The sequence below is a fragment of the Sus scrofa genome, chromosome 3 (genome assembly GCF_054392235.1).
Source record: "Sus scrofa isolate SSC_HxYL_T2T_F1_AM1 chromosome 3, Sscrofa_HxYL_maternal_Yorkshire_Landrace_v2.0, whole genome shotgun sequence".
NCBI classification, from domain to species: Eukaryota; Metazoa; Chordata; class Mammalia; order Artiodactyla; family Suidae; genus Sus; species Sus scrofa.
In genome coordinates, this window is record NC_139385.1 from 137,171,017 (window position 1) to 137,186,726 (window position 15,710).

The 15,710-nt window shown below is 51.6% G+C and overlaps 1 protein-coding gene across 17 annotated transcripts in view; it reads right to left on the reverse strand.

The window, feature by feature from the left end:
• Nucleotides 1-1,557: 1,557 nt before the first annotated feature.
• Nucleotides 1,558-15,710, reverse strand: part of LPIN1 (lipin 1) — a 133,508-nt gene continuing 119,355 nt past the window's right edge. For 15 of the 17 annotated variants that reach the window (XM_021085564.2, XM_021085565.2, XM_085015355.1 and 12 more), the window contains 4 exons: nucleotides 14,909-15,061; nucleotides 8,959-9,073; nucleotides 7,643-7,746; nucleotides 1,558-4,303 (listed from right to left, as the gene is read on the reverse strand). In XM_021085564.2, coding sequence (XP_020941223.1) covers nucleotides 4,144-4,303; nucleotides 7,643-7,746; nucleotides 8,959-9,073; nucleotides 14,909-15,061 — 532 coding nt within the window. In that variant the 3' untranslated portion in view covers nucleotides 1,558-4,143. 17 annotated transcript variants of the gene reach the window in all.

The window sequence follows — 15,710 nt, forward strand, 5'->3', positions numbered from 1 at the left end:
ATCCTGATTTTCATTTTACAGGTAAAACCACCTACAATTTGAAACCAGGGTTGGAATAAATCTGTGATGTTCAGCTAGCAGGGAGTTTGTTTTTAAGCTACACAGGCAAGAATTCTACAGACGCCCAGAGATGAACTGTTTGGATCTGGGCTTTCTAAGGAGCTCAGCCTGGTACCCTGTGTAGCCCTCTTTTAAGCATTTAGCAGCCAATATGCTTACATTTATTCCCCAAACGCTTAGGCTGATGCAGGAAAATCAATAGGGTGTTCCAGGCATGTCGACCAGGCACAAAATCGATAGGAATTATGATGGTTTTCACGTTATCTGGCTGAACAAATCAAGGGTTTTGATTGATTTGTTCAAAACGAGAAACAAATTGGGTATATCAGAGAAAGGGGTCAAAAAAAGGAGGGCAGAGGGAACCAGTTTTTGCTTTTTTCATGTGTTTTATAGTGTTTTGTGATGTTTTGTTTTGTTTTTTAGGGCCACACCCATGGCATATGGAAGTTCCCAGCCTCGAGGTCAAATCGGAGCTACAGCTACACCACAGCCACAGCAGCGATGGGACCCGAACCACATCTGCGACCTATACCACAGCTCACGGCAGTGCCGGAGCCTCAACCCACTGAGCGGGGCCAGGGATCGAACCTGCATCCTCATGGGTTCTAGTCAGATTCATTTCCGCTGTGCCATGAAGGGAACCCCCACGTTTTGGGATCTTACAAACCTTTCTGGCCGGGGAAACACTGGGGCGCCCTTAGAGGCAGCGAAGGGCCCAGCTGGGGCCTGCCTTGGAATCCACTCCTCCATCTGGCCTGCACACCCCACATGGCAATACGCTTCTCCCTTCATCAGCTCAGGGCTGAGCACCGGGCAACCACGGCCACCCCAATGGCTTAGAGGCCACGGAAATTGGTCACACCAGCCAGTCCCAAGCTGTTCACCTTGCCCTGCTTTGCTGCGGGGATCCCAGTGAAGGCTGAGGCCTCGGCTCCCCCACCCCCCGCCCCCGCCGTCACGCTCTTCTTTTGCCCCCTGGCCACCCTGGTGCTTCCCCACCTGGCCCTGCTGGCTGGCTGGCTGGCTACCTCCCGTTCTGAGAGCCTGCGAGCATAATAAGCTCGGTGTTCCCCAACCTCTCCTCTTGGGGCTGCACCTGACCGAGCATCCCCAAGAACACAGATTGGAGCCCCTGCGTAAGACGCACGTGGTAAACACCAGCGACAGAGGCGGCCCTGGGAGGCACCTCTCGCGCAGCATCGAACCGAACCCTCCCGGCTCCCGAGTCATTCCCATCGCGGTGGGACAAGCCCAGGGGTGCACCTCTCCCCTCCGTTCCGTCTTCAGCCCTCCTCCCTCCCAAATGCACACAGAGGGTCGGATTTCACCAAAGGCATCAGAAAAGACTGGCTCTTTTATTCCAAATACTGACCAGATCATAGCCTTAAGGGTTTTGGCTTTCATTTTTGTTCTCTGAGTAGAAAATAATATGCTTGAGATCACAGAGTAGGAAATCAGCAACTTACCAACAACTATTTAAAATGCACACGGCTGAGGTTCAGGGAGGTCTTTCATTGGTCTCATTTATTACAGTATTTTCTAGCTTTGCATCCAGCCCAGCACAAGGAAGTATTACAGTGATTTTTATCATTGTCCCGGCATATACAAACACAGACCAAGGGTTGGAAATAAAATACGTTCAAGCAGCGATCCAAACCTAAAATGGAAAAGGGAATTCTCTTTGAAGGTGGAATTATTTTCTATTTTTCTTCACCACATGTGATGAACATTCGATGACTTGTCACTTTGTGATTCGATCATCCAGAGGGCGACTTCGATATGTGTGGTCCAAATAGAGCATCCTGGCCCACGGCTGTGGGGTCACTGAGTTAGGGATGTGTGACCACAGCTAAACCAACCCACAGAGGCCTGAGGGCTGCCCATGCACTAGTCGTTCCCGAAGCCATGGGCAGGTGTGAATGGTACAGCCTCTCCAGGGCTCACGCTCTGAACCCGACACAGATCTGAGAGTGCTGCTTTCCGGATGGTGTGCCGTTTCAGGGGGTGCTGAGGAGAGAGCTTAGGGGACATTGAAATTTGGGGTCCAAAGATGCATACTCTCAGGAGAGAGGACGACAGCTGGTTGTCCCGCTGCAAGGCAAACCCCACAAGGGACACGAGATCCATCAGCCAAGTTCCTCCCAGCGCGAGGGAGAAACCGGGCTGGTCTGTGCAGGCTCGTGAGCTTGCTTCCACGTAGTTCACAATACTTAAAATTCACCCTAAGATACCCTTGTGACAGAATGAATGTAGCCTCTAAAACTAATAAGCAAGCCCAAGCTAAAGCAGGACTATTTAAATTACTTTTTTTCCTTTAGCCACACCCTTGGCCTGCAGAAGTTCCCGTGTCTGGGATCAAACCGGCACTCCAGCAGCAACCCAAGTCACTGTGGTGATGCCAGATTCTTAACCCACTGGGCCACCAGGGAACTCCCTATTTTAAATTATAAAAATTTAAAATTTTTAATGCCTCCCAAAGGGCATCTGTACATGCAGTTCGTGCTTGAATGCAGGCCTACACTCAGCTGCACAGGGATGTTTGCTCTTATCTGTGTAACCCCACAGACCGCTCGGTGAAGGCGCCCACAGGCAGCAGAGCCCCCTGACAACAAAGAAGGCAATGCCACCTCTGGATTTTCTTTCACAGAAAGAGTAAAGCTGCCATCAGCCATCCCACTGCCTGGGCCCTCCGACTCTAACCACGAGATTTAAGTAGGAGGGCATTTCAGTCACTGGAGCAAAACGCTTAAAAAAAAAAAAAAAAAACACTTCGTACAGTCAAGCAGCACTTTTTTTTTTTTTTTTTTTTTTTTACCAAAATAATGTTTTCGCTTTTCACATTATTCTCTCCAGCAGCCAATTTAATAAACAAGGAAAAGAATTATCTTCTACCAGGTCAAAGAATGTCACTCAAATGGCTACTTCCCCACTTGCCCTGAACCTGGGGCGGGTGCGGGGCTAAGGGAAAGAAAAAGCATTACTCACAAAACCCCAAAGAGGGTCAGTGTTGTGAGAAGTACAGAATAAGGCTTTTTGGATGGTCTAATAGGTATCTTTTTAATGTATTAATGACAGTTGTAATAGGACGAATATGGCTAAAATGCTTATAACAGCAACCCAGAGTAAAGGAATAAATAATACGATCTACAAAGAATATAATTTAACTTCTTCCAACTATTTTCTTAAAACCGACCAGTCTCCCTTGAGAGCCCCCAACGGACACTGCCATCATCACCGTTGGGCATAAACTCTGCTGGAGCCCACATTTTCAGCACCGCCTTGCTAGGCAGGTTGCTGGCAGAGTAAGGAAGTGATTCAAAATACTGCCTTAGGAATATCTCCTCTCGTCTGAACTTAAGGCATTGCAAAGTGGCAGGGAGCCGGGCAAAGCACATTCGAAATCAAATGCCTGCCGCAGATGCATAAGGCATAAACATTCCAGCCTTGCGCCACAAAAATGGGGGGAAATACGCCAGCTACAGAGGTGATCTTTAACCAAAGGAATTTAAGAACTTATCTCCTAAATGAGACTGGGGGGGGGGGCGGGGCAGGGAGCAAATCCTGCCGGGGGACAGCCACGCGGTCAAGGCCGAGCACCGGGAGGCTTGGAGTCCCTTCCAAGACCTCGGATTCAGGTCACCAGGCCCTGCACCGCCTCCCGCCAGGCGCAGCAGAAGTGGCACCATGTGCCATGTGGAAACGTGCCCCTGACTCTCCCAGAAGTCGTGGGGGCCTGGCGCCCCTCCCGGGACCCGTCATCCTGGGGACCCCAGGTTTCCCGGCCCACCCTGCACACATTATAGAGGCTCCAGGACTGCAGCGGGGCCGGGGAGGGCAGCGCAGTGACGGGCCTGGGCCATGAGAGGCGCAGCCTCCACACCAGGGAGGCCCCCAACTCCCCTAGGACCTAGGAAGTACACCCTTCTCGGGTCACTTGGAAATGTCCCCCCTGGCGAGGGGGACGGGGAGAGAAAGGCTCCTGGATGCTCTCTGCTCTTAAGCACATGACTGCACGTCCCCAAACCTCTCCTTTAATGGGGGTGCCAGGTCTTCGCAGGATGTCAGGAGTTCGCCTGGAACAGTCTACGCCGATGCAGAATGAACGTCCTGGTTTTCAAAAGGCGGCGGTGGCTCCCTCCAAAAGGTGAAGTTACTGAACGTGTCTGAGCAGGGGAAGTCGGAAGAGTGGCTTCTTTTCAGCAATGGGAAAACGTGGTCGACCACCTCGCAGAGCCTCACGTACCTAGAGGGAAAACGGACAGCGTCACCGCCCGCGAGGGCCACCCCGCCCCGCAGGACTCGCCTGGAAGGACAGAGGAGGGAGGGCAGAGCGGAAGCAAAGACGCCCAGGAGGCTCTGGGCACGGACCGCAGGGAAAGCGCATCTCGGAGCATCACCCAGAGGCTGCTCCACTGGGCAATGAAAGGCTGCCCGGCGCTGGGCTTAAGGAGACTTGGGTTTGACCTTCAGCTCTGCCATGTACCAGCTGTGCCATTCGGGCAAGGGGCTTCATCTCTAGACCACAATTTTCTCAACTGTAAAGGGAGAAAATGTGAACTGTGCCACCGCGTTCACATGCGGATTAAATAATGTTGAGTTCCCGTTGTGGCTCAGTGGTTAACGAATCTGACTAGGAACCATGAGGTTGCGGGTTCGATCCCTGGCCTCGCTAAGGGTTAAGGATCCGGTGTTGCCGTGAGCTGTGGTGCAGGTCGCAGACGCGGCTCGGATCCCGCTTAGTGGGTCAAGGATCCGGTGTTGCTGTGGCTGTGGTGTAAGCCAGCAGCTACAGCTCCGATTAGACCCCTACCCTGGCAACCTCCCTATGCCGCGGGAGCGGCCCTAGAAAAGAAAAAAAAAAGAAGAAGAATTAAATAATGTATGCAAGAGAGAAATTATGCGAACTGGATGCTCCATAAATTTACTCAACAAGAACTCATTAACATTATAAAATAATTAGCCCTGGCTAATTATTAGCCTTGGGGCAGGAGGGGAGTGCTCATCGGCACAAGGGTCAAGAGACCCAGGATCTCTGCCCGCCTGACTGCTGTGGGGCCCCAGACGGGTGTCTTGCCCTCTCTGGGCCTCAGGCCCTTACGGAATATGGAGTTGGGCGTGAAGAGTGTTTCTCACCGTTCCCTGCAATACTCCCTCTATTTTCTGTGTATTCCCAAGAAGATGTTGCACATTAGCTTCTGTGGCCTGTAACTACAAAAAGAAAGTGGCTCTATTGAATACGCCTTTTCAGACCTCCAGGCGCCTCCAGCCAGAATCGTGACAAGGCCGGGCCTGGCCACACATCCCCAGAGTCCTCCCGGACAGTCACCCGGTGCCTCTCCAGCTCCAATTTGCAAAGAATCAAAAAGGGCTTTCGAAATCCGAACTCCAGGAAGTAGCATGTTCTGAGGCATGAAATAACTTTTAAACAAGGATGTGTGTGTGTATTTAATAAAGAATGTCTCAAAGAACTTAGGAGAAACATCAGTTGCACAAAATGGGGACAATCTCTCTTAATAAATGAGAATTGTGTCTTTCCTGGGGATTACGAAAAACTTTTCAAATACCTCCCAGCTTGAGGACCTGCTGTTTGAGTTTAGTGGCTCCGCGAGGTGGCCCCTTCCCTGTGGGGACAGCTCACAGCCGGGGCTTGGCGGCACCAGATCCGAACCAGCCACATCTGTGCCTCTCTGGGACCAATCCTCGGCGCAGGCCTCCCCCGGAGCACGCAGAGCTCATGCGCCGAGAGCCACAAACGCCAGGAAAGGAGGCCCTGAACCTGCCCATCCACGCGTGCCCTGACTCCCCAGGGACGGCGTCCCAGTTTCCAAGGGGGGAGCACCGACTTGGCTTTGAAATGGTCACACCAAGTTCAAAGCCAGGGAAGATCGTGTACTTTCCTGGGGAAGGAGCGTCACCCTCCCACAGGACAACCACATCTCCCGGTCTAGGCAGAAGACACCTTTCTTTGAGAGCAGCCAAAGTTCTCCCAAGGTGTGGGCAAGGGTGCGTTTTCACCCCAGACCCTTGGCCAATGGGCTCACCCCAGAGGCCTCCCGGCAAACCTCCACAGATGCTGGAAGTCCCCCTTCCAGGCCCCTTATGAAGTCTTGGGTTGCTGGGCTGCACCTGCCTACCTTTGCCACTTCGGGCAAGAGCGTCCCATTTGACTTCTGTTGACCCTAAATGGAAACTCGCTCTATCTCCTGGAGGCTGAAAACGCTTTCACGTGGGAGCTGAGGGCGAAGAGGGAACTGGGATGCTGTCGGGGTAGCCACTTAGAACTCAGTGGGGAAAAGCTGCCAGCACAGCGGGGAGGGAGGGAAGAACCCATGCATCCTTCTTCCCAAGAGGCCGATCCTGGTCCTGGCTCCACCCCGCTCCTCCCCACTGACGGGCTGAGTGTGGCTGGGAGGCAGGGAGGCTTGTGCGGCCTGGAACTGTCCTGGTTAAATTAGATTAGACGCCAAAGGGTAAAAGGATCATCTTGAAAGGGAAAGCCTGCCTATCAAAGAGCCAGTCCCTGGGAAGCCTCTAGACCCGACCCCCCCTTCATCCGACTCCTCCGCATGAAAGGGCCCCAGCAGGCCCCTCTTGGGGTCGCTCAGGCCAGAGGCTATTTTCCAGGTCCGTGGAGACCAGGTCAACAGAGGTGCGGCCTCTGAAACAGACAAGGCACCATGACACCTGTCTGCCTGTGGTCGCTCAGTGGGCAGAGCTCCCTGACATGTGCAGTGGGACACTCTCCACTCTAAGACGTTAGGAACCCAAAGCAAGACACGTCCAAGTCCAGGGAGATGCGCCAGCCAGCCAGGCGGCCTCACTGCCCACAGCGACCCAGCCCAGCCCAGCTCAGCCCGGGGCCTCGGGGAGAATGGGCTTCAGCCAGAAATACGAGAGGCCTTCGTACAGTCACATGTGATGTTCCTGGTGACACTACTATTATAGGCCAGCGTAATATCACATGATATTTTAACATGGTTACATTTCAAAATCGCATTCTAGGCTTTCAAAGTGAAGTTGGTGAATCTAAGCCAGTGGTTTTCAGGAGTTCCCCTCGTGGCGCAGTGGTTCACGAATCTGACTAGGAACCATGAGGTTGCAGGTTCGATCCCCGGCCTCGCTCAGTGGGTTAAGGATCCGGCGCTGCCGTGAGCTGTGGTGTAGGTCACAGATGTGGCTTGTATCTGGCATTGCTGTGGCTCTGGCATAGACCGGTGGCTTCAGCTCCGAGTCGACCCCTAGCCTGGGAACTTCCATATGCCGAGGGAGCGGCCCAAGAAATGGCAAAAAGACAAAAAAAAAAAAAAAAAAAAAAAAATCCAGTGGTTTTCAAATTCATTCCATTCCACTCCGGAGCAGGATCTAACGGCTTGTTTAAATGTCCACCCTGGAAGGCATCAGGCTTTCACTCTGAGTGTCCAAAAATGAGGTTCTGAACAAACTACGTGGAGGAATTAAAGATTGAGACAGAGGCACACAGGGTGAAAAAGGTACGGTGTTCACTGCAAAATGTCACTCTGGGGTCACGTCTGGGACAGTGGGAGGACACGCGGACACACAGAGGGCGCGACGCGACACTCACGAGGAGATGTTGGTCTTGGCGTGTTCCTGCACCAGCTCCCCTTTGGGGTTGACAGTGAATATTCTGTTCAGGGACACTCCCACTTGCTTGTACGAGTACACATCCTGTATTTGGGAAAGTGTTCATTAGGAAAAAAGAGTTCGTTGCAAAGACAAACACATCATTTTTCAGATTTGATACAAACACAGGCAGGCTTCAGAGATACTGCGGGTTGGGTTCTAGGCACCACAACAATGCAAATAAAGCGGATTATACGAATCTTCTGGTTTCCCAGTGCATATAAAAATTATGTTTACGGATGGAGTTCCCATCGTGGCACAGTGGAAACAAATTCAACTAGGAACCATGAGGTTGCGGGTTCGATCCCTGGCCTTGCTCAGTGGGTTAAGGATCCGGTGTCGCCGTGAGCTGTGGTGTTGGTCGCAGATGTGGCTTGTATCTGGCATTGCTGTGGCTGTGGTGTAGTCTGGCAGCTACAGCTCCAATTCTACCCCTAGCCTGGGAACTTCCATGTGCTGAAGATGCAGCCCTAAAAAGTCAAAAAAAAAAAAAAAAAAAAGCAACACTTGCAAAGTGTATTAAATCAAAGTGCCATAAAACAAGGTCTGCCTGTATGATAAACTTTCATGGAACCAGAACAACACTTCCAAGAAGTGTAGAGAAAGAATCTCTCTGGCTACGAAACTATGAATCAGTGGTCTGCTCTGGGCCTCAGCTCACTCATCTATTCAAGAACTGACTTAAAAAGCAAACCTCCCACCACACCCTTGCAATTCTAACATTCCCTAAGGTTATTCTCTGACCCATTTTCTTGAGTTTTAAAAGCTGGAGAATTTTCTTACCGGGAAGTAAGTACCCGAGCATATGCTCAAAGCTGAACTTTCCAGCAAATTTGAGTAGTATGTACAAAATCGGAAAGCATTACAAAACAACACTTGTGAAACTTGAGAAATTCGCCTTTGTGCTAAGGATTGGCTTTGGGGCTCCCTTCTGGTAGCCAGGATCTCATCCTCTTCAATGTTCTTATTTTGTTTATTTTTTAAATTTTATTAATTTAGCAAGAGATTTGGAATTTAAGGTGTCTGTCCCACATTATAAGCTTCAAATTGGAGCCCACGAGCCCGCCTTCAGAGAAAACGAGCGGGCATGAAACAACTACAATTTCTTGCCTTTAAATGCAGGCCAGGGGCTCTTTAGCAGCTGTTTCTAGCAGGGGGAACTCTCACTTGACGTGCAGCGGAGGCCAGTCTTTCAGACGACTGCCGTCACGCCAGGCAGGCCTTTCAAGAGCTTGTATATACGCGACTACTACTTACAGCGGGTCGGTTTCCAAAAGCAGCATAAAAAGGTTCTGTGTTTGGGAAAAACAGGTTTTTGATGTCTGTCAAACACTGGACTTTAAACTTCTCTGGCTTCTTTTCAATCACTTCTCTGTTAACACAAATAAACAAACCCTGGGTTGGTGGGAGAGCGTGAGCTGCACTAGCATCAAACTATTTTTAGCTGTCAAAGATGCTGGGACGCGAAGAGCGCTCTCCTATCTCCACAAGTTAAACACGCGTACGTCAGTTAAGCCGTCCTCGAAAAGCACCAGACGGAAAGTGAGTTCCCGTTGTGGCTCAGCGGTAATGAACCCTACCAGTATCCATGAGGACTCGGGTTGGACCCCTGGCCTCGCTCAGTGGGTCGGGGATCTGGGATTGCCATGAGCTGTGGTGTAGATCACAGATGTGGCTTGGATCCCCCCTTGCTGTGGCTGTGGTGTAGGCCGGCAGCTGCAGCTCCAATTTGACCCCTAGCCTGGGAATTTCCATATACCGCAGGTGCGGCCCTAAAAAGCACAAACAATACAAACCACCAGTGAATCCCCACTTTCGAATCTTCTCATAAAGAAAACGCCCTGGACAAGTGATTTCGCCAAAGACCTCCACCAGTCAGCCAGGGAACAAAGAATTCCAAGGCACAGAAGAAGAAACTCTCCGTGTTCACGCTGCGAGGCCAGCATGACTTCAAAAACCAAACCTGGGAGGCAACGTATGGGAAAAACCTGGGCCAGTCTGGTTCGGGACTGCGGCGCGGAACTCATAGATAAGTTAGAAACTTCATTCCAATATATTAGGGAAAACCTAAATAAGTAAAGAAATATAGCATGGAATTAAACTAGAAGACTCCACACTATATAATGAGATATTCTCTCTCTGCTGATCTATAGAGTCACTGTCATTTCAAACCCTCACCAGGTTTTGTTGGTATGTTTTTATGGAGCACAATTCGAATACTACACAAAAGAGCAAAAGCCACCGAAGCACACATCTGCAGGCCCTTAATTTACGGCCACGATGAAAAGTCAAAGCCGAGAGAGAGGGCAGTCTTTTAACCTATATGACTACCCATACAGGTTAAAAAAAGGAGAGAGAGGAGTTCCCGTCGTGGCGCAGTGGTTAATGAATCCAACTAGGAACCATGAGGTGGCGGGTTGGATCCCTGGCCTCGCTCAGTGGGTTAAGGATCTGGCGTTGCCGTGAACTGTGGTGTAGTTTGCAGACATGGCTCAGATCCTGCGTTGCTGTGGCTCTGGCGTAGGCTGGTGGCTACAGCTCTGATTGGACCCCTGGCCTGGGAACCTCTATATGCCGAAGGAGTGGCCCTAGAAAAGGCAAAAATACAAAAAAAAAAAAGGAGAGAGAGAACGGACCCCTACCACACTCTCTGTATATGCATCAACTCCTGCTAGATTACAGGCCTAAATGGAAAAGGCGACACCTTAAGATAAAATGTAGGAGGCTTGGAGTTCCTGTTGCGGCTCCGCGGAAATGAACCTGACTGGCATCCATGAGGATGTGGGTTGATCCCTGGCCTTGCTCGGTGGGTTAAGGACCCACGTTGCTGTGAGCTGTGGTGTAGGTTGCCGATGCAGCTCAGATCCCATGTTGCTGTTGCTGTCGCTGTGGCATAGGCTGGCAGCTACAGCTCCAATTCGACCCCTAGCCTGGGAACCTCCATATGCCACAGGTGCATCTCTAAAAAGCAAATATATATAAATTTATTTACAAATGTATAAATATATATATCTATGGGCAACTTTCCTCACGCCCACAGTCAGGGAAGGCTTTGTCAATACACAAAAAGTATAAACTACAAAAGAATGATCTATTCAACTTACCTGAAACTCATCAAAAGCCATCAACTTGGAAGAGATATTTGTAGTGCTCATAACAGAGGCTACGTCTACAGAATCTCTGACGCTCTTACAGGTCAAAAGGAATAAGGGAGACGTGAACAGATACTTGGCAGAAAATGAAGCCCAAATGGCCAATAAACACATGAAAAGGGGCATTCGTTACTCACCAATCTAGCAAAAAAAGCAGCAGCAGCAGCTGACAATGTATAGGCAAAAGGTAACAGAAGGAACCCTTACACTCCGCTTGGTGCTGGGGCATAAACTGGATCAACTACTTTGGACCTACTTTGGATGGCAGTTTAGAGATGGCCTCAGAAGGCCCAAGGTGTGCATCCTGTGTGGCCCAGCAATTCCCCTCCTGAGGGCACACCCTGTACACAGGTGCCCCCAGAGGACACACGAGTACTGCTCTTTTATTTTTAGGGCCCACCTGTGGCACATGGAAGTTTCCAGGCCAGGGGTTGAATCAGAGCTGCAACTGTTGGCCTTCGCCACAGCCACAGGAACACCCGATCTGAGCCTTGTCTGCGACCTACACGCCAGCTCATGGCAATGCCGGATCCTTAACCCACCGAGCAAGGCCAGGGATCGAACTAGCATCCTCATGGATGCCAGTCAGGTTCATTTCCGCGGAGCCGCAACAGGAACTCCAAGCCTCCTATATTTTATCTAAAGGTGTCGCCTTTCCCGTTTAGGCCTGTAATCCAGCAGGAGTTGATGCGTATACAGAGAGTGTGGTAGGGGTCCGTTCTCTCTCTCTTTTTTAACCTGTACGGGTAGTCGGATAGGGTAAAAGAGTGCCTTTTCTCTCTTAAGGGCAGAAAACCGGAAGCGGCTCAAGCCCCCACCAGCAGTAGAACCGACAAACAGGCCGAGGGGGAGCCCAACAGGACCCCCGCACAGAAGGAAAAACGAGCCGGTTACAGCCCCGCTCCACAGCCCGGGGAGCACGATGCTGCACAATAAAAACAAGCTCCGGAGGAAGACGTGCTCTCTTTACACGGAGCTCTCCAAGGGGCGCAATGAAACAGGCGGCTTAGGATGACAAAGGTGTGTAGGAACCTCGTGAGGAGAACAGAGACTGATCCCCAAATCCAGGGAGGGTGGTTGCTAGTCCTGCTCCGGGGGAAGGAAGGGAGCAAGCAGGGTGCGGTGGTCTGGTCCTTGACCTGGTCCTGGGAACGCTGGCGTTCAGTTCACTGGGGGGTGACTGGAGGATCTCAAAGGTCCCTCTCGGCTTGTGTGTATCCCAGAAATATCCCTCTGTAGCCGCACACAACGTGCCATAGACGATGATGGGGGCGGAGCACCCGAGTACCAGGAGACCCAGGCCCGCGTGGACCTCTGTGGAGTCCAGAACCCTCCTCAGCCCTCAGAGGGCCTGGCGGTCTACATTTCAGGACTCTGATAAGAGACACACGTGAGTGACTGTATGATTGTAAGTCTCAAATGTCAGTCTCCTCGGGGGAAGTATCCCAAGTCAATCCCCTGCTTCAGTCTGTCTCTCTCTCTCTCTCACACACACACACACACACACACACACACAAGGAGGATGGCTACATGCACACCTGCAAGTCAAGAAATGCTCCGTAAGAAAACCCCTCCTCGGCCGCCTGCCCCCCAGCGCCTCGAAGGCATGAGGGTCCTTGTCTGGCAGTAAGGCTGCGCGGGGAGCAAGTTGTGCAAGACGGCTGAGAACCGTCGCGGGAGGACAGACGGCTCCTTGGCCCTGCTGCTCTCATTGGTGATCTGAACGTGCCAGTGGTCACTGGTCACTCAATGCGCCCAGAGGTCGTTTCACTCTAGCAAATGACTGTCATTTTTCCAAGTCTCACAGAAGCTCAGAAAACCCCAAGGGGAAAGGTAGTTACTTGCAGAGTAATCGCTTCTTTCTTTCCCAGAGACAGAGGCCAGCCTCAGCGGTTGCGTCACTCCAGAATTTCCAAACTGCCCAGGCACCCAGAATCGTGGGAATTAGCAAAGCCTCATTCATCCAGCTCGACCTAGCAGGCCCACTGCTCAGTGAGACGCGACCCCCAACCCCAACCAGCCCGGAGACTGGAGCCACACTTAGTCCAAATGTCCCCTGTCCCATCAGAGAGCCTATGAAAGTGACCTGAATGGCTCTGTCACAACAAAAGAAGGCAGGGACCTGAAAGGGATCACGGGACTCAAAGCCTATGTCTACTTTCACAGGAGAAGCTCCTGAAGGAGAAATTAGGTGAAGCAGATTCTTTCAACTTTTCGCCAAGGCAGGCCATTCATGCTCGTGGCAGACCCGCCCATCGGTTCTAGAAAATCTGCAGGCGAGCTAACTTGCAGCCTGGCCCTGGTTAGAACACCGGGCTACAGGCACCAGGCCATTGACCTTGGCCATCAGAAGCACCTCCCTCTCCCAAGAAGGAATGCAAATTGTAAGGGTTAGTTGTTCGGGTTTTTAAAAATAATTTTTCGCAAGGAAAAAGTCATATTTTGGACAAGGATACGTAAATAAGAAAAAACAAAAAGGATCACCTTACACTTATTTTTCATGGCAGGACGTCAGAGAAACATCTTCTTCCTGTGCCTGGAGGAGCCTTTGGCACTTACGCTAATGAGCAGCTTGTCGTCAACTGTTAACATAACTCAGGGCCATTCGTCTATGACTGTGTTCATTTATATTTCACTCAAGTATCTGGACTCCCACCGGGATGTGCGCCACTGGGACAGCTTTCGGCACTTGACACACACCACGGCATCCACAGGTTTGGCCTCTATTTCCTCCCCAGGATGTGCAAGTTTCAATGGGAGATCTTTTATTACAGGAGAACAACTCACGACTCACACAAAACAAAGCTGTGATAGAAAAGGCATCTATAGAGCTGGAGACAAACCCTCAGGAGCAATGGACTTGGTGCTCTGGGCCTGTCTGGATTCTTCCCTCGTCTGCACAGTCGGCAGCGACAGGCAGCAAATCCGGTCTCAAAGTGACGCAGAATCAGGCCCACACCTCTCACTGGATCGTGGAGACACCATCCTATGATGCTGCCAACCAGCCTCTGGCAGGACTGATGGCCTGTTCTGACTGCCACAGATGACGCTTTGAGAGCAGCGAGGGACACTGCCCTGGCCCCAAGCTCCAGGGAGGCCAGACCTAGTCTGTCTTGTGGGCACAGAGGGGAAGGGAGAAGGCCATCAGAAACGGGCCGGTGGTCTGTTAAAATCAACAGGTGACCAGGACTCTTATGAGAGCATGAGTGCTCAGTACTAGCGTCCAAGGCTAGGCGGGTGGCAGGGCTGGCAGAGGGACCGCTATGCCCAGCCGAGGTCCCCGATGTGGTGGAAAGCACGTTGATCCTCAGAGTCATTAAGACTCAGGCCAGCAATACAAATACACAATGGACTACTACTCAGCCATGAAAAGGAAAGACATAAAGGCATTTGAGGCAACATGGATGGACCTAGAAATTATCATGCTAATCATATGCTATCATTTGTATGTGGAATCAAAAAAAAGATACAATGAACTTCTTTGCAGAACAGACACTGACTCATAGACTTTAAAAAAACCTACGGTTTCCAAAGGAGACCAACCAATGGGGGGGTCGGGGAGTATTGGTTGGGAGTTTGGGATGGAAACGCTATAAAATTGGGTTGTGATGATCACTGTGCAACTATAAATGTAATAAAGTTCATTCGGTTAAAAAAAATAGGACTTGGACCAGCGACACGGAGAGAGGGGCTGCTCCCCACGAAAGCAGGGCAGCGTGTGCAAAGGCTCAAAGGAGAGACCACCCCTCTGGAAGACGGGGATGGTTCAGCACGACCGAGTCAAGAAGCTAGAGGGAATGAGACAGGACGGGGGGACAAGCCAGGAGGTGAAGGGCTCATGGACATCCCCCCCCCCGGGAACCCCAATGGGCCAAGGAAGGGTGCTGAGGGTGACAAGGCCAGGCCTGCCCTTGAGGATGAGTTTTCTGGTGCCACCATGGAGCCGGGACCCAGGCTGGGAGGAGGCTTATGCTGGTGGAACCTCCGGTGAGGAGGGGAGCGGGCCTGTGCCGGCCCAGATGAGGGGCGAGAGGGGTAGGCAGGTAGCACCTCACCTGTGCAGGGCGGAGAAGAGGCTGCTGGGGCTCAGGAGCAGCGGGCCCTGGGGCAGCACCGTGCCACGCTCGTTGACCCAGTGCAGGTAGCCCCGCGTCATGTCCGCCATCCCGATGGCACGAGCCGAGCAGTAGAGGAACTTATACCCGTTTCTGAAAAAGAGACAGACGTTCATGTTTAATGGCATCACGATGGAACCGCTGTGCCCCCATGAACCCCAATCTTTCATGAGGAATGACATTGCTGTAATTCCCAAGCAAAAGGCCAGAGTCTATGTAATCTTTTTTTTTTCTCCTTTTTTGGCCGCCCCTCAGCATACATGGTTCCCAGATCAGGGATCAGATCCGAGCTGCAGCTAGTTCAACCTACGCAGCAGCTGCGGCAGCACTGGATCCTTTAACCCCGTGGCACTGGGCTGGGGATCGAACTCGCGACCTAGAGCTGCAGAGATGCTGCAGATCCTGCTGCACCACAGCGGGAACGCCACAATCTTATTTGCAATGGAGAAAGAAGCCTGAATGCACTTTGCTGGTGTTTACTAAGCACCTGCACAGCCCCCACTACACTTACGCCTCCTGGGAATACTGCTCAGTAGGTGTTTCCCTCCTGCTCTACCGTTAGGGAAGCTGAGGCTGGAGCCTCAGACTGGCCAACCTGCCTGCGCCTGAGCCGTTCCCACTCCTGTTCCCTCCCCCTGGCTGAGGGCCACCAGGCCACTTGTGCAAAGGGCCCCACCTCCACCTGCCAAGCACAGACTTCACCAGCACTGAGCCCATCCCCCCCCCCCAGACACGAGCAAGC